Source organism: Arvicola amphibius, chromosome 3 (genome assembly GCF_903992535.2).
Source record: "Arvicola amphibius chromosome 3, mArvAmp1.2, whole genome shotgun sequence".
In the NCBI taxonomy this organism is placed as follows: Eukaryota; Metazoa; Chordata; class Mammalia; order Rodentia; family Cricetidae; genus Arvicola; species Arvicola amphibius.
The window spans coordinates 114,319,098-114,337,759 of NC_052049.1; the positions used below are offsets into that span (position 1 = coordinate 114,319,098).

General features: G+C 45.5%; 1 protein-coding gene across 5 annotated transcripts; it reads left to right on the forward strand.

The window, feature by feature from the left end:
- The first annotated feature begins 2,131 nt into the window (after positions 1 to 2,131).
- On the forward strand, positions 2,132 to 18,623 carry Apoa5 (apolipoprotein A5). Of its 5 annotated transcripts, XM_038324375.2 has the most exons (5): positions 15,412 to 15,645; positions 15,941 to 16,130; positions 16,263 to 16,362; positions 16,851 to 17,818; positions 18,516 to 18,623. In XM_038324375.2, the coding sequence occupies exons 2-4, from the start codon at positions 16,007 to 16,009 to the stop codon at positions 17,800 to 17,802; spliced, it is 1,176 nt and encodes a 391-aa protein (XP_038180303.1). In that variant the 5' UTR covers positions 15,412 to 15,645; positions 15,941 to 16,006; the 3' UTR covers positions 17,803 to 17,818; positions 18,516 to 18,623. The 5 variants fall into 5 exon arrangements, with proteins under 5 accessions (XP_038180306.1, XP_038180303.1, XP_038180304.1 ...); XM_038324378.1 differs by lacking the exons at positions 15,412 to 15,645; positions 18,516 to 18,623 and adding an exon at positions 2,132 to 2,150 and having other exon boundaries at positions 16,120 to 16,176; positions 16,851 to 17,998; XM_038324376.1 differs by lacking the exon at positions 18,516 to 18,623 and having other exon boundaries at positions 15,417 to 15,645; positions 16,120 to 16,176; positions 16,851 to 17,998.
- The last annotated feature ends 39 nt before the right edge of the window (positions 18,624 to 18,662 follow it).

Below are 18,662 nucleotides of genomic sequence, written 5' to 3' on the forward strand. Positions count from 1 at the left end.
TGATTTCTCAGAAAATTAGGAAACAACCTCCCTCAAGACCCAGCATTACCACTTTTGGGTATACATCCAAAGGATGCTCAATCGTGCCACAAGGACATATGCTCAACTATATTCATAGCAGCTTTGTTTGTCATAGCCATAACCTGGAAACAACCTGAATGACCCTCAACCAAAGAATGGATAAGGAAAATGGGGTATATTTACAAATGGAGTACTATACAGCAGAAAAAAAGACAAGATCTCCTGAGTAAATTGGAAGCGTGGGGAACTTGGGAGAGGGTTGAAGGGAAGGGGATAGGCAGGGAGGGGAGCAGATAAAAATGTAGAGCTCAATAAAAATCAATCACACACACATACACACACACACACACACACACACACACACATATAATAATTTTTTTTTTTAAAAAGGGAGCACTGACTACTCTTCCAAATGACCTGGTTCACTTCCCAGAACCTGTAGTTCAGTTCATGACTGTCTGCAACTCCAGTTCCAGGGAACTGGACACCCATAGCAAAACACCAATGCACATAAAATAAAATTTAAAAAAGTAAGAAAAGACTGGTACTCATTGCAGGGCAGTGGTGGTGCATGCATTTTCTTCCTAGCACATGGGTAGCAGAGGTAGGTGGGTCTCAGTGAGTTCAAGACCAGCCTGGTCTACAGAGTGAGTCAGTGAGGCAGAGCCACATGAAATACTGTTTCAAATAAGCAAAAAGTATTCAAAAATACAAATATATATATATATATGTATATATATATATACATATATATATATATATTTAAAAGTCTTATTTCTCCCAGATCCTAGAGTTAGATACTAGTATTACCATCAGTTTACAAACAAGGAAACTGAGGCATGGAGCAATTAAATACCTAAGTCTGAAGACCTGAGGAGTTCCAGCATTCTAGCCTTGCGGTTCAGCTCTGTGACCTCCATCTATGTCATCTGGCTGTGCTTCAAGGTGGATTTTTGCCAAATCGCTGCATTTTCTATTGATCGTGGCATCTCTTAACTTCTTATATTCACCAGCATCTTGTGCTTTTACCACATTTGTCTTTCTACTTTAATCAAAGTTATATTTTTGAAACAGAGTCATATATCGCAGGCTGATCTTGAACTCACTACCTAGCAGAGAAGACCTTGAGATCCTGACTCTCCTGCCTCCACTTGTCAAGTTTGAGGACTATAGATATACACCAGCGTGTCCAGTTTATGTAGTGCGAGAATTCAAATCCAAGGACTTGTACATACTAGGCAAATTCTTGACAACCGAGCCACACCGGCAGCCTGGTAGTGCACTTTTATTTGGGTTGTTGTTATTTAATCTTTGTGCGTATGTGTGTGCACATATGTGCATGTTCGTGTTTGTGAGTGAGGGTGCACATGTGCTACACACAAGTAGAAGTCAAAGAACAACCTCAGTTGTTGGTCTTTGCTTCCATCTTGCCTGTGACAGGGTCTCTAGTTGTTTGCTGCTGAGGGCTCCGCCCTAGCTGACTGGTGAACTTCCAGGAACTCTCCAGTCTCGGCCTCCCATCTCATCACAGCAGTGTTGGGATTACAGATGTGAATGCTGATCTGGGTTTAGGAGTGTTTGGGGCATCTGAACTCAGGTTTTCGTGTTTATCCACCTGAGTCATCTCCCCAGGCCAATTTTCTTTTTCATTGCTCTGATCAAATACCCAGGAAACAGTCTAGGGAAGGGAGGATTGATTTTGGCTCCTGTTCCCAGAGATTTCAGTGCATGGTCAGCCGGTTCGTGTCTCTGGGACTTTGATTAAATAGACAGAGCATTACAGAGAAAGGGCACGTGGGGCAAAGCTGCTCACCCCAGGGCAGCCAAGAAGTAGAAAGACAAAGGCATTAAGGACAAAGTGTACCCTCAACAGGCGGCACACCCCAGTGACCTTCTTCGTCCAACTAGATCTCATATCCCAAAGATTACAACCCACCAAGGATTGACCCATCAATTAGGTTAGAACACTTGTGACCTGGCTACTTCCCAGAAGCCCCACCCCTGTAACCGCTGTACATCGACTGGGAACAAAGCCTGTGACACATGAGTTTCGGGAAAGCTTTTCATACCCGAGTTGTAGTGTCTACCTCTGTCCTCCCAAAGGCCATATCCATATCATAATACAAAAGGTATTTAGCATACTTCTTTCTCCTATTCTTCCTCCTCTTCCTCTTGTTTGTGTTTTGAAATGTGATTAATCTGTGTAGCCCTGGCTGTCCTAGAAATTACTCTGTAGACCAGGCTGACCTCAAACTCTCAGAGATCCTCCTGCCTCTGGAGAGCTGGGATTAAAGGTGGGCGCCACTACCTAGCAGCATCTTTCTTTCTTTCTTTCTTTCTTTCTTTCTTTCTTTCTTTCTTTCTTTCTTTCTTTCTTTCTTCCTTTCTTTCTTCCTTCTTTCTTTCCTTCCTTTCTTCCTTCCTTCCTTCCTTCCTTCCTTCCTTCCTTGCTTGCTTGCTTGCTTTTTTTTTCTTTCTTTCTTTTTACAGTTAAATTTTTTTATTGATTTTTGTTGAGGTCTACATTTTTCTCTGATCCCCTCCCTACTTCTCCCTTCCCCTTCTATCCTCTCCCATGGTTCCCATGCTCCCAATTTACTCAGAAGATCTTGTCTTTTTTTTATTTCCCAAGTACATACATCCATGTATGTCTCTCTTAGTGTCCTCATTGTTATTTAGGTTCTCTGGGATTTGTGGGATGGTTTCCTTTGCTTTATGTTTAAAAACCATTTACAAGTGAGTAAATGTGATAATTGTCTTTTTGTGTCTGAGTTACCTCACTCAAAATGATGTTTTCTAGCTCCATCAGTTTGCCTGCAAATTTCAAGATGTCATTATTTTTTTCTGCTGTGTAGTACTCTATTGTGTAAATATACCACATTTTCCTTATCCATTCTTCCGTCGAGGGGCATTTAGGTTGTTCCAGGTTCTGGCTATGACAAACAATGCTGCTATGAACATAGTTGAGTACATGTCCTTGGGGCACGATTGAGCACCCTTTGGATATATACCCAAAAGTGGTATTGTTGGGTCTTGAGGAAGGTTGTTTCCTAATTTTCTGAGAAATTGCCACACTGATATCCAAAGGGGTTGTTCCAGCTTGCACTGGTTGTTCCCTCTTCCCCACAACCTCTCCAGTATAAGTTGTCGTCAGTGTTTTTGGTCTTGGCCATTCTTGCAGGTGTAAGATGGAATCTCAGAGTTGTTTTGATTTGCACCTCTCTGATGACTAAGGATGTGGAGCATTTCCTTATGTTTCTTTACATTGCAAGGAGGCTGCTTGTTTCGTTCCCGGCCGCTTAGCCTTGAAATAATTGCACAGAAGCTAGAGCTAAAGGGCCAAGCAGTGATTTAATTAATATAGTTTCCCACTCTTTCCGCTTCTGTTGCGAGTCTCATTATAAATTTGAATTAAAAGCCTGAGTGCCGCGCCACCTCAAACCTCGGTTCAGACAAACTGGGCCATCACCGTAAACTCAGCCTCACAGGGTGTAGACCAAATGCAGACAAGTTCTGACCAGGATGTGACACAAATGGCCTCTGGACCAACCCCAGCCGCATCGTTGTTCCCACCCGCAACCCCACGACTTTGTACAGTCTGCACCCTTACCAACAGCTTCCATCAGGATCCCCCATGAGCTCCGCTTACACCATCCAAGAATTTCTCCAGCCTGCTTCTCCACACTGTTTCAAAGCTCTTCCCGTAAAGCTGGATGTGTCTGAGCCACATGGTCAGGAGGAGTCACGGCAGCGATCTTACCTCTGTTCCTCTTCAGGAACAAATTTATGTGTTTTAAAAGTGTGGGTTTTAACAGAAACATCATCATTTAATGAGTCAGACAGTTCTCTGCCCATACTCATGCACACACCCCATGTTTACACAACCACTCTTGTATCCTATACTCACCATGCACACATTCATACTCATACACACTCACACACCTTTTCCGTTTCTTTTCTTCTTCCTGCCTCTTAATGTAAGTCACGGTTCTTTTTAAAAATATCATCATCAGTGTTTGTGTTACCATAATTATGTGCATGGCCTCATAGCTCAGTAGGCTATAACTTGGAGTGTGTGATATGTAGCATGTTTACATGAGTTGGCCGTGTGTACTGCGTGTGCAGGTGTGTGCAGGCCAGAGGTTGCTCTCAGACATATCTCACTTGATAGATATCAGCTTTCTTTGCTGTAGCAGGTTTCAGGCTGAATTTGGAGCTTGCCAATTCACTGAGTCAAGCTAGCCGGCTTGTCCCTAGAACCCCATCTTCTCCTCTGAGGGCTGAGATTACAGGTATGCTCACCCAGCTTTTACCTGAGTTCCGAACTCCAGTCCTCATGCTTGCACAGAAAGCACTTTCTCCACCAAGCCATCTCCCTTGCCCCTGGACTATTTATTTCTTTTTGTTGTTGTTTGGAGATAGAGTCTCACTGTGTAGCCCCTGAGTGGTCTGAACTCATTCTGTAGAACTTCCAGCTGGCCTGGGAGTCATAGAGATCCATCTTCCTCTGCTTCCTATGTGTGGGAATTAAAGGCATGTGTCACAGTTCTGGCCAGAATTGTTTATTTTTTATGCTGATCCCCCCCGTGTCATTACTAATTGGCTTTTGCTGTGGTTTATTTAACTTTTCTATAAGATTTAATACTTTACTCCTAATTCCCAAACAGTTGTATGAATCCGGTGTGCAGGGAGAAGGGCACAAGTCCAGGATAGGAGAGAAAACAGCTATGCCGGGCATCTGACTATCACCGGATGCATGAAGAGACCTTCATGGAAGCCTTCACACTGGTGGAAGAGAGAAGCAGGCAGATCCCTTTATCACCAGGAAGCCGTGGGTCTTGTTGTAATTCTGACTCCCAAGTTCAAAATGATGAAAGGGAAATTTGACAGCATAAAAATGAAACAATAGTCTTGCTGGGTGGTGGTGGTGCCTGCCTTTAATCCCAGAACTCAGAAGGCAGAGGCAGGTGGATATCTATGAGTTCAAGGCTAGCCTGGTCTACAGAGTGAGTTCCAGGACGACCAGCGGTACACAGAGAAACTCTGTCAAAACAAACAAAAAAACCCAAAACAAAACAAAATATTGCATATTAGTTTTATATAACAAACAAAAACATAACAAGAAAAGTAAAAGAAAAACTGGCCAGTGAGTTGCCTCGGTGGGGAAGGCTCTTGCTGGCAACCCCAAACTAAGTTTGGTTCTTAGTGGACTGAATGGTGGAAGGAGAGAACTGACTCTCCAGAATTGTTCTCTAACGTCCACACCATGGCATTACACACATGCATACACGAAATAAATAGGTAAATGTGAAAAAAAGAGAAAAACTGAAAGATAAAATTTCAATTTACACCACTGTGGTGTCTATTCTTGTTTGTCAATTTGAGTACATATAGAGTTAACTAAAACCCAAGTGGCTGGGTACATGTGTGAGGAATTTTTTATTAATTAAAAAATTTTAAGTGGGGAGACTCACCTTTGCTCTTGGCCACACCTTCTGGTGGCAGCCTACATATAAAGGACAAGGAAGAAGGAAGCTTTTGCTCTTTGCCTGCGTGCCCTTGCTGGCAAATCCATTCCTTCTATGGCATTAGAGCCTACTTCTTCGGGATTCTAGAGAATACTGAAGACCACCTGAGACATCCAGACTCGCAGACTGAATAACATTGAATTCTTGGCTTTTCCATTAGTAGACAGCCATTGTTAGACTAGCTGGATCACAGCCTGTAGTGAGTCCCATACATAGGAATATATGCTATCAGCTCTGTTCCTCTGCAGAACCCTGACTGATGCTAAGAAGGGACAAATCATCATTATATAAAAAAATAAGCGTGTGAGTATAAAAGACAGAAGGAAAAGATATGAACAAAGCAGTCACGGAAAGGTCAGATAGCCATTAGGATAGGAACACATGCCAGCTTTGCCCATAGGGGGAGAAATAGCAATTCATGAAGATGACGCCAGCTTTGCCCATAGGGGAGAAATAGCAGGAGTTCATGAAGATGACGCTCTCATGAGTCAGAATGCCAGCCGTGCTTGTGCTTTAATTTTAAATTTTGTTATTTTATGCACTTAGTGTGTAGTGTGTGTGTGTGTGTGTGTGTGTGTGTGTGTGTGATGTGTGTGTATATGTGGTGTGTGTGTGTGTGATGTGTGTGTATATGTGGTGTGTGTGTGATGGGTGCGTATGTGTAATGTGTGTATGTGTGTATGTCTGTGTGTGTGTGTGTATGTGTGTATGTCTGTGTGTGTATGGTGTGTATGTGTATGTGGCATGTGGTGTGTATGTGTGATGCATGATATGTGTGTGTTTGTACACATGTATATGTCATGGTCAGGGAACATGTCAGGGACAACTTGTAGGGGTTGGTTTTCTCCTTCCGCCATGTGGGTCCTGAGGGTCAAACTCAGTTTGTCAGGCTCAGCAGAAGCAGGGGCACCTTAACTCATAGAGATATCTTGCTAGTCCACTTTAAGGTTTTTATTGTTAGTTTACTTGTCTTTTGGGGACAGAGTCCCATATAGCCCGGGCCTCACGCTGGCTTTGTAGATGAGGATGACCTGAATTCCTGCCTTCACATCTCTAGTGCTGGGATTACAGTTGTGTGCCTCCACTCCAGGCAATGTCATGCATGTTTTGGCAAAGCAAAAACAAAACAAAACAAAAAGACACTTTTATGTAGTGTTTGTAGATACACAAAGCAAAAAAAAATCCTTAAGGGAGAAATAGCAAACAATAAACACATTCATGCTTGACCCAACAATCTCACTTTTAGACAACTATCTCAAATTAACATACCCAAAACTGAGTAAAACACATAAAATCACTCATTGTGGCCTTGTATATTATGTTTCTATAGTGTGGACCGGAATGCAATATGCCCCAGAAGCCCATGTGTTGATGGCTTGGTCCTAGGTCATGCTATGCTTCTCCTCCTATGAATAAGTCTGGATTTTACCATGGAGTAAGGCAATCACTATTAGATTTTTGAATTGAAAAGATATTTTATTTCTTTTTGTCTTTAAAAATATCAATTAGCCGGGCAGTGGTGGCGCACGCCTTTAATCCCAGCACTCGGGAGGCAGAGGCAGACGGATCTCTGATGGAGGAGAGTTATCTGTCTATGTTTCTTTCATTGGTTAATTAATAAAGAAAACTGCCTTGGCCCTTTAAGAACAGAAAATTAGGTAGGTGGAGTAGACAGAACAGAATTGTGGGAACAAGGAAGCAGAGTGGGGGAGACGCTTCAGGCAGTCACCATAGTGAGTCTCCATGCTGCTCCTCTCCGAGATGGACGCAGGTTAAGATCTCTCCTGGTAAGCCACACCTCGTGGGTGCTACCCAGATTACTAATATGGGTTAAAGGAAGATGTGAGAATTAGCCAATAAGAGGCTGAAACTATGGGCCAGGCAGTGTTTTAAAAGAATACAGTTTCCGTGTAATTATTTCGGGTGTAAAGCTAGCCGGCGGCCGGCAGGTGGTGGGACACAGCCCTGCCGTTTCTCACTCTACAGATTGGCGCTCCAACGTGGTGACCAAATCCACGTAAAAACCTGAAAAAGCTTTAAATAAAGGAGAGAGAGAGAGTTTAACACAGCTTTTTGCTATTTGCTAGGACTTGCCATAGAGAGATTTCCTGTTCGGCAATAGCGGCAGAGAAAAAGCTGAGTCATTTTAAAACGCACCTTCCTTGTGCTGTGCCGCCAGCGCGAACTCTGGCTTTAAAGCATTTCAATGGCTTTTATAGGACTGGATATTTGTGTTCCCGCGTGGGATCGGAAGGAGAGTGCACTGAGACCGGTCCAAAGGCTCAGAGATCCCCGCCCTGCACCTGGGCAGATGGCGGAATCAGGCTTAGGCAGGTGGAAGAGCATGGCGGATTCCTGCCACAATACAGAGAGATGTTTTCAGACTGCGCAGTGCTCTGCATGTCAGATTTGGCTGTAACTTGGATGAAAAGAGTTTTTGTGCTGCACGCTCAGTCTCAGAGTTAAAGTGCTGAGTGCGGCTCCTACCTGGCGGCCCCAGAGCTAGTAGAAAATGGTACATCCTCCATTTTGAAATTGGAGAGAGGTGGAGCCAACATCCAGAGCAGCCCGCAGCTCTGCAGCTCAGAGCTGCAACCGATTCAGAGTCACAAGCGGCTCAGCTATGTTGGACTGGGCGTGGCAAGCCTGCAGTACCTGTTTTTGACCTAGGAATGTCACAGCTTAGATTCTTAAGTGTGTAGCGATTTAAAAGCACAAAACAAAAGTGCTCCTGGATAGTAAAAAAATTACAGATTCACAATAGGAAAGATTCAGACATAGAAGGCCTTTAACTGGGTCACAATGTTGGATAAATGTACGTAGGCTTGAAAGCGAAAGAGAAGAAAAAATATAGAAAAAAAGTTAATGCCTTAAAAAAAAGGGTAAAGTCTTTAAAGAGACAGAGTACAGATAGTTATAGATTAAAAGAAGTAAAGTGATAGAGTAAAAATAAGCCACGTAAAAATGGAAAATTCACAGAGAGTCTGGATTATGTATTTTGTTGTGTTTTCTTTGATTTTTTTGACTGTAAAGGAGCTAAATACAGAGAGACATTTCATTATATGGGCTGCCAGTCTAGACCAAAATGGACATCTTAATGGTATGACTTCAGGATTTGGATTTAAGAACATGATGCTTTGGAAAAGAGTTTCTTCTTTTGTTTTCACAGAGGACGAGACCTGTGGATTGCTTCTATCCCAATATGGTATGATAGACCACGCCCTCCTGAAAGGTTGCTGTGAACACCCCTCAAAAAATTACTTTCGCTCAACTGCCGACTGGGATGAAACCTAGCAGACAGGTTATACCATGAAAGACCTAATAACAGCGCCCCCCATTCAGCAGGAAGCAGTTTGGAGAGAAAAAACTGCTGCCCATTTTCCCAAATATTGCTTATAAATGTTCTTTTACATTTAAAGGGGGAGATGATATAGATATGAATTTGCATTGGTATAGATTTTAAGGTCAATTTTGTTACATGTATATGTATTTCTGATCTTGATTAAGCTATTGTGATTGTAGTTCATTTAAAAACTGTAATGTATAATTAGGAAATATAGGTTGTTAATGGATAATCATTGATAATAGTTAAGCTTGTAGTAATGTTATTAGATTTTCTAGATATGTAGAGATATATTTCAGTTAGATAGACATTCTTCATATCTTTCAAAGACTGCAGAATATGGCATTTAATGTTTTTAATAACTTAGGGTTTTTCATGACAATGAGACACGTCTGCTCCTGGCAGCACCAATCTACTTCGAGAGGAAGATGGGCATCGAAGAGGCTACTTATGGAGTTTGTTAGCCATTTGGGCAAGGAACTGCTCTTGCCTGGACTGTTGCATAAACTGGACACAGGAACCCACAGAAAGAGGACTGCTGAACTTGCCTAAAGGTGAGATGGCCTTTTGGGGTTCCTGATTCATGAAAGAGTCTGCGAGACGTTCTGCAGGACACAGCAGAAAGTGACTGAACTGTCTTTGGAATTTCCTGCTTCATGAAAAAAGTCTGCTGGACACTATGGGCCTGAAGGCTGAAGATGGATGCCCCAACGGTAACAGAGGAACTTTGGGGTGAATGTCCAGGCAGCGAGTTGTCTCTGTCATTTCTAGAGTTGTTATAAGTTACTTATTTCTTGTTTACTTAGGTAAGCATTATATCCTTCTGGAGTCTTTGATGGAGTTGAAGAATAAATAGATAGTTATAAGCTTTCCCTTAGTTTATGAGAAAAGATAAAATAGATTTAATATTGTAACTGTAATACTTGCTTGATAACTGTTTTGTTATATGTAATTTTGCTATGTTAAGTTGAAGCCTTTCTTTTTGTTTAAACAGAAAAAGGGGAAAATGATGGAGGAGAGTTATCTGTCTATGTTTCTTTCATTGGTTAATTAATAAAGAAACCTGCCTTGGGCCCTTTAAGAACAGAAAATTAGGTAGGTGGAGTAGACAGAACAGAATTGTGGGAACAAGGAAGCAGAGTGGGGGAGACGCTTCAGGCAGTCACCATAGTGAGTCTCCAAAGACACTTTTATGTAGTGTTTGTAGATACACAAAGCAAAAAAAAAATCCTTAAGGGAGAAATAGCAAACAATAAACACATTCATGCTTGACCCAACAATCTCACTTTTAGACAACTATCTCAAATTAACATACCCAAAACTGAGTAAAACACATAAAATCACTCATTGTGGCCTTGTATATTATGTTTCTATAGTGTGGACCGGAATGCAATATGCCCCAGAAGCCCATGTGTTGATGGCTTGGTCCTAGGTCATGCTATGCTTCTCCTCCTATGAATAAGTCTGGATTTTACCATGGAGTAAGGCAATCACTATTAGATTTTTGAATTGAAAAGATATTTTATTTCTTTTTGTCTTTAAAAATATCAATTAGCCGGGCAGTGGTGGCGCACGCCTTTAATCCCAGCACTCGGGAGGCAGAGGCAGATGGATCTCTGTGAGTTCGAGGCCAGCCTGGTCTACAAGAGCTAGTTCCAGGACCGGCTCCAAAAAGCCACAGAGAAACTCTGTCTCGAAAAACCAAAAAAGAAAAAAAATCAATTATAAGCCAGGTGTGGTGGGCACATCCTTTAATCCCAGTACTTGGATGGCAGAGGCAGGCAGATCTGAGTTCAAGGCCAGCCTGGTCTACATAGTGAGGTCCAGGACAGCCAGGGCTATGTAGAGAGACCCTGTATGTATCACGCAACCCCCCCACCAAAATTTAACAATATTATTATTTTATTTAATATCTAGGGGTATTTTGCCTGCATGTATATGCGACAGATGCCTGGGAAGTGGAGTTAGAGACAGTTGTGAGCTGCTTTGTGGGTGCTGGGAATCGAACCTGGGTCCTTCTGAATGAGCAGACAGTGTTCTTAACCATTGATCCATCTCTTAAGCTCTGTTTTTTTGTGTTTAATAGGAGACAGAGTCACTATCCTTTAGTATCCCAAGATTCATTGGCATTTGGGATATGGAAAGGTATTTGCAGACTGACAAGGCGGCTCAGCAGGTAAAGGCATTTGCTGTGGAGCCCAAGGATCCGAGTCTAATCCCACATGATGGAAGAAACCAACTTAACATGTGCACACAACATGCCAACTCACAAACTCTAACACACACACACACACACACACACACACACACACACACTCACTCCATCCCCGTCCCTCTCAAAAAATTTTACAAAGGTGTTTGCACTGAAGCCTCATTTGCATTCTCAATCCTTTCTCTCTGTTCCCCCTAGAAACAGGCAAGCGGCAAGACCCTCCATATTGTGCCTCCAAGTGTGGTGTGTGGGATGTGAAGTCCCCACCTCCCTCTGGTAGTATTCCTACCTTTAAACATAAATTGAGCTGGAAAGCCTGAGGTTAGAGAGCTGTGAGTTCCAGGCCAGTTAGAGCTACTGTCTCAAAAATAATCAGTCAGAGACAAGTCAAGAAAGGTTGGGACTCATATGTGGTTGTAGTGTAAGATTGGAAGTTCTCTTAAACAGGATAATGGTATCATAGTTTTACAGAATGCCCCCTCTTTGATTTTTTAATTTTTTTTTATTTATTGTGTATACAGTGTTCTGTCTGCATTTTGCCTGCACACCAGAAGAGGGCATCAGATTTCATCATAGATGGTTATGAGCCACCATGTGGTTGCTGGGAATTGAATTCAGGACCTCTGGAAGAGCAGTCAGTGCTCTTAACCTCTGAGCTATCTCTCCCATGCTCCTCCCCTGTCCCCTTTGACTTTTAGCAATCTGAGAATAGCTGTGGAGAGATTTAAATGCTGTCTATAACTAGTGGGTAAGCATAGATAGAAAATATTTAAATGGGGAGAGAAAGTAAGCCTGGCAAACAGCCATCACCAAACGAAGGCTTTGTGCATATGAAGCATACACTCTACTGACTGAACACATCCAGCCATATAACTTTAATATATAAAGTTCTCATTTGTGTATAAGAACCTGGCCTCGGGGCCAGAGAGATGGCTCAGCAGTTAAGAGCACTGGCTGCTCTTCCAGAGGTCCTGAGTTCAATTCCCATCAACCACATGGTGGTTCACAATCATCTGTAATAAGGCCTGGTGCTTTCTTCTGGCCTGCAGGCATACATGCAGGCAGAACACTATATACATAATAAATAAATAAATCTGAAAGAAAGAAAGAAAGAAAGAAAGAAAGAAAGAAAGAAAGAAAGAAAGAAAGAAAAAGACAGACAGACAGACCCTGGCCTCTATAGTACCTTGACTTCATCTTTTGTTTTTGTTTTTGGAAACAGTTTCTCTGTGTAGCCCTGGCTGTCCTAAAACTCGCTCTGTAGACCAGGCTGGCCTCAGACTCACAGAGCTCCGCCTGCCTCTGCCTCACGATGCTTGGAGTAATGGGATTAAAGTTGTGCGCCACCGTCACCTATCACACTTTGTCATCTATAGGTGAGACATCCAGAAAGCAAGCCCGTAGTTTTCTGTTGCCTTAGTGGAGGGACAGTGACCGTACGAAGTAAAGCCAAAGGAAATAGCTGTTTCTCCAACGTATTTTGAGCCAGTTGCTGCATTTTTAGTGCCATTGCCACCTCTACTTCCAGAAGAATCTGTTCCTGCTGTCTCTAAACTTTGGGAGGAGTTCACACAGGCAAACCCAGCAAGTACTTGGCTTTCCAGATTGTTGCTTCAAAAATCCATAATTTCAGGTGTTCTCAGTAACTACAGTTTGACTGTTTAGGAGTTTCACAGTTCCAAAACATTGTTGCTTTTGTCTCTTTTTCCTCTCTTCCACATGGATTTATGCATTTTTAACAAGGGCACTTTAAAGACATTTTATTGGGTTTTCAGGAAACAGCTCAAGGCAAGCACATGCGATCAATCCATCATCCTTTACCAGAGGTCAGCCCATCGCTCTTAAGTCTCTTCCCCATCTACCGGTTTGAAAGTTATTCTTCCTTTTTACTCATTTAATGGGTTTTCTTTAAAACTTTAATAGTGTTGTCTGACGTAAAAAGTGAGAGATGATCAATACCCTATCTTCTCCCTGGATAATGCAAGTCTGGAGAATGCTTTAGCTTTGATCTACCCTTCCCCATTTCCTACATTGCTTTGGTCTAATATTTTAGTTCCCTATTGTTCGAAGTTGTCCCATCGTCAATATGTATATTTTTAGCAACCCCACTTTTGTGATACGTGCTGGACCCTGTACTAAGAAATACTATAGTGAATTAAACATGCTAAATTACATATGAATATACCTTGTTGGATAGAACTACATGAAATTGCCAATATTTCAGTTTTAGTCATAAAAAATGATTTCATTCATATGCATCCCAAAGCAAATACACACATGCCTCCAATCATCCCAAACACGTCCACCCTGAAGCCAGGAGGTGCCAGCAAGCAATGACTATGCCTTGTATTACCCTTCCTGTTTGTCCAGGTTCTGACAGAAAGACAGAAGCTACTCCTTGTGTTTCAAGCACTAAAGTCTTCAGTGCAGAGATGAACATGGAGAGACAGCTTAGCAGGTCAGAGCATTTGCTGCTCTGTGAAGGACCGGGGTTCAGGTCTCAGCTCCTGCACTGAGCAGCTTGTAACTGCTTGTAACTTTGGTTCCAGGGGATCTGATGCCCTCCTCTGGCCTCCTGAGGCATCACCCCCCCACACACATATACACAGATATTAAAAAAAAAAACTCTTAGAAAGAAAAATAAATAAAATTTCAAGACTAGCTGATACAGTAAAGCAGGCCTGGACTGCAAATTTATTTAAAAGACATTATAATATAGGCTAAAGCATGGCTATTAGGAGAAAGAGAAGTGTTCAAAAAAAAAGGGAAGACATGCTCAGGTGTGGGTATGGACTCCTCAAGGGAGAGGCAAGGCTCATTGCCTTTACAGTAGTCGTATATAGGGCTTTGATGAGGTTTGAAGTGACTCTCTTATCACTGGGTAGTTCCCAGTGTGTGTGCGTGCGCGCGCACCTGACTGATAGTATCACAGTCTTATACTTTTTTATAACTTAAAAAGTCTAGCCCATGGGGACACAGTGTTGTTTAAGGTTTCAGGTAGTGTCTGGGGAAAGCAGTGAGGCCCCGCTCAGGACTCTATATCCGCAGCTATTTTAACCTAAGGCATCTTTATCTGAAAGGAACCCTAGCTATGTCTGCAGCCTTTATAGCAAGTGGTAATTGTGTGGGTATTCCTGCTTCTCAGCTGAGAGGCTTCACTCAGATTCTAGAAGGAGCCCTGTCCCTCTCGTGTCCCTTCAATTGCCCTGTCTCAGGATTGCAGATGCGAACCATCATGCTATGTTAGGCAGTGCTGGAGATCAGTCTCTGGTCTTTGCGCATGCTGGGTAAGCACTCTATCGACAGACTTCCATCCCTCTGTAATGACTGAAGTGCTGGGGCTGTGGTGGTTTCTGCAGCTTCTTCCCCCCCCCCCGTCTCTCTGTCTCTCTCTCTGTCTCTCTGTCTGTCTCTCTGTCTCTCTCTCTCTCTCTCTCTCTCTCTCTCTCTCTCTCTCTCTCTCTCTCTCTCTCTCTCTCTCTCTCTCTGTGTGTGTGTGTGTGTGTTGGTTTTTGAGACAGGACCTTGTATTGCAGCCCAGGCTAGCCTCAGACTTGAAATCCTTCTGCCTCCTCCTCCCCTTTGCTGGGATTATAGGCATACATCCCCATTCCTGGTACAGAGGCCTGAGAAGCAGGGAGCTCAAGGAATGGGCGAGGGGACGCGGGCTGAACTGGGTCACAGTGGAAGATGGATGGGAGAAGAGGACCTGCAACTGCTGCAGGCTCTGAATGCCATCGAGGAGAGAGGGATGGAGGCTGTGGCCGTGTATGAGTGGAGGTGAGCGGACTCATAGACGGCCTGGAGCATTTAAGAGTAAGGATGGAGCACTCAGGTGTGTGTGTGCAAGCGAATGGAGGAGGCCTGTCTGGGCTTCCAGGCTTCCCCTTCTTAGAAGCTCAGACTGGTGGAGTCCAGCCTTCCCTGTGAGGCAGGAGAATCCTTCCTGTCTAACCCCTGAGGCCCGGAATCTCAGATGCAGCTCACCCACCCTCCTTCAACTGGACCTGGCTCCTCCCGCTCAATGCAGGGTTATTTCTCACAGAGAGAGACAGGAGGGTCTGTAGCCCTGTAAATGCTGGCTCTTCTCAGGCTGCCACAGTGACCATGGTGGAGCAGATCAAGTCTGCCCTGGTTCTAGCCAGTCCTGGATATTGTTCCTTTACCTGGCTGGCTAGGACAGAGTGCCCTGGGTAGTTGAGTAAGAGCAGGGCCCTCAGTAGACAAACAAGTGGTGCCTATTGGCAGGCGGGTCAACAAGCAAGTGGGGAGGCTGGAGGTCACACGATTTGGGGGGTAAGTTCTGTCCACTCTTAGTAAAGGCTCCAGGAAGCCACTTCCCTACTGGGCAGTGTCCTGAGGCTGGGAAGCTTATTAGCGCTCGGAGCACCGGGAGAAGGAGAGAGGGGATGCTCGGAGCCAACTGGGGTCATCCTTCTTTGAACCTCCACGTGGTGTTTGCTCAGAGCAATTGTTGTCAGAGTCCCAGACTCCTGGAGTATAAAACAGAATGCCTGCTCCCTGTGCCCAGAACTGAGCAGGTAAGCCTGCATGGCAGAGGCATGGTGGGGGTGGTGGGGGTGGTGGCTGCCATTGTAGGAAGGAACTGCTGGTATGGGCTAACAGAGTACCTGCCTCCTGCATCTTGGGTATGCCAGTTTCTCAGCCACAAAGTGGGCTTGGAGGCAGGAAGTCAAACACACAAGGGAGCTAGATTGCCCCAAGGTGGGTGGGCAATCTCTGTAGTGCAGCCTGAGTTCCAGGTTCCCTCCTTTGTGACTGAGGTAAGGGACAACCTGCTCCTGTTGTCTGAGGAAGACATCTCTCCCATCCCAGTGCCAACCCCATGCCCCAAGTACCTAGTTAAGGTCTCTGGAGCCTTCAACATGATGTTACCTATACATGAAAGAAGAGTTACTGGGATTGGAGCAGCTAGCCCCTAGAGCACGGTTTCAAGATCTAGTCCCTTCTTTTGCCCTTTCTCCTGATCGAGCCTCCGCCTACCTTCCTTTCAGAGCGCATCATGGTAAGCATGGCTGCAGTCATCACTTGGGCCCTGGCCCTCCTCTCAGGTGGGTCTTCCGTCTGCCTTCAGGGTGGGGTTGGGACAGAGGTTGGACTGGAGGCCCAGTCTTTAACCACTCATCCTTCTCTGCAGTGTTTGCAGCTACTCAGGCACGGAAGGATTTCTTGGACTACTTCAGACAGAGCAGCAGGGACAAAGGCATGATGGGCCAGCAGCAGAAGGTGGCACGGGAGTGAGTGACCAGGACTCGGGTGCGGTGAGGGTCCCACACAGCCGTGTTGGGGAATGGTTCCTCAGCTCTGTGGTTCATATGGAAGCTGAGGGAGCCAGTCATGCTTGAACTGGCAAGCATGGCTTAGCCATGTTGGTCACCCTCTGCCCAAGTGTCCCTTGCCCTGCTGCCCTCTTTTCCACTGAGGTGTGGCACCTGAGATTAGCAGGCCATAGAATGACAGGATGGTAGATGGTGTGACTCTGGACATGTCTGTGACGTCTTCTTGGATGGCACTGTAGGACTGAATTGAATTGCCCACACAACGTCGTGTTTGCACTCTGAATGAGAGGATGTACTTGGCTGGGATTAGGACTAAAGACCATGGCTCTCCCTGCTACTCCTCCTGTCTTGGTGTCTACAGAGTATTGCTGGCCCATGGCTCTGAGGCAAGGGGGGTGTTCAGGACTAACAGCCTAATGGCCTGGTTCTCTACCTTTCTCCTCCAGGAGCACGAAAAATGGCTTGGAGCAAGACCTCTACAATCTGAACAATTTCCTAGGAAAGCTGAGCCCCTCAAGTGGGCCGGGGAAGGATCCTCACCCAATACCACAGGATCCAGAAGGCATGAGGAAGCAGCTTCAGCAGGAGCTGGGGGAGGTGAGAGCTCACCTGGGGCCCTACATGGCTGCGAAGCACCAGCAGGTAGGCTGGAACTTGGAGGGCTTGAGGCAGCAGCTGAAGCCCTACACGGTGGAGCTGATGGAGCAGGTGGGCATGAGCGTGCGGGAGCTGCAAGAACAGTTGCGTCTGGTGGGAGAAGACACCAAGGCCCAGCTGCTGGGGGGCGTGGACGAGGCACTGAGCCTGCTGCAGGAAATGCAAAGTCGAGTGCTGCATCACACAGACCGGGTCAAAAAACTCTTCCACCCTTACGCAGAGCGCTTGGTGACCGGCATTGGGCACCATGTACAGGAGCTGCACCGCAGTGTCGCTCCTCACGCGGCTGCCAGCCCCACGCGACTCAGCCGCTGTGTGCAGAGTCTGTCCCACAAACTCACACTCAAGGCAAAGGACCTGCACACCAGCATCCAGCGCAACCTGGACCAGCTGCGCGAGGGGCTCAGCGCCTTTGTCCGCACCAGCGCAGATGGGGCCGAGGATGGAGACTCCCTGGACCCCCAGGCACTATCTGAGGAGGTCCGCCAGAGACTCCAGGCTTTTCGACAGGACACCTTCCTACAGATCGCTGCATTCACTCGGGCCATTGACCAGGAGACAGAGGAAGTTCAGCAGCAGCTAGCACCACCCCCGCCTGGCCACAGCGCCTTCGCTCCTGAGTTGGAACACCCGGACAAGGACAAGGCCCTGAACAAACTGCAGAGCCGACTGGATGACTTGTGGGAAGATATTAGCTATGGCCTTCACGACCACGCCCATAGCCAGCCGGGAGAGCCCTGATCATCTACTGGCTCAGGTTCACTCCCCAGCTCTCTGTTCAGGGATCCTTGGATCCTGAGCCTCTAGCACGGCCTATTGGTCAGAGGGTGGAGGGTTCTGCACAGCATAAGTGAGGCCACCAAATAGTGCTGCCCAAACCTAACCAGCCTCCTCAGCTCCCCGACTCAGGTGTATTACACTCTCCAGGTTTCGCATACCCAGCTTCTGGTGCTCATTTGGGAAGCCACACGAGTTGCAACATTTGTGGTGAAGGGAGTGGAAGATTGTGTGTGTGTGTGTGTGTGTGTGTGTGTATGGGAGCCTGTCTGCAAGCCGGTACATGACAGTGCTGGAAGCCTGTGCCACTATAACCCTGAGTTTGGCTCCTGTTACTTCTGGCTGCCTGGTGGGCACTGTTAGAGCTGGCCCACAGAGAGGAGCTTTGTCTTCCCAGGGCTGCCATGAGAGCTTCTGTTGGAAGAGGGCAGGAGAAAGTGATAGAGCGTATTATGGTGTGTGCAGATCCCACTGGCAGTGCTGCTGGCGGATCAGTGCTGCAACGGGGCAGAGCCCCTATTTCCTTATGTAACTCCGCACCCATAGAGGGACTGAGCCCTCCACACAGCGAGGACTTCTAAAACCCCGTAGGGAGCATGCTGCATGCCCCCTCCCATCTTCCATCTCCACATCCTGACTCTCGGGGTGAAACTGATGTTTTTGTTGAAATGAAATAGATGCTCGTGACGGAGGAAGTTTGTTGGCCTGGTGTAACTCTCATTGGACCGTGTCCGAGAGCAATTGCCTTCCCACTGCCCCAGAACACGCCCATGACCCTACTCTTAGCCCTCTGTTTGCTCTTTCTCATTGTCCCTTTTCTGTTC

What these genes read in the sequence shown, in the direction of transcription:
- Apoa5 (XM_038324375.2), top strand. Translation starts at nt 16,007, where the DNA reads ATGAAAGAAGAGTTACTGGGATTGGAGCAGCTAGCCCCTAGAGCACGG. An exon ending in TCCTTTCAGAGCGCATCATG is followed by an intron (nt 16,131 to 16,262) that starts GTAAGCATGGCT and finishes CCTTCTCTGCAG; the next exon opens with TGTTTGCAGCTACTCAGGCA. An exon ending in CAGCAGAAGGTGGCACGGGA is followed by an intron (nt 16,363 to 16,850) that starts GTGAGTGACCAG and finishes TTTCTCCTCCAG; the next exon opens with GAGCACGAAAAATGGCTTGG.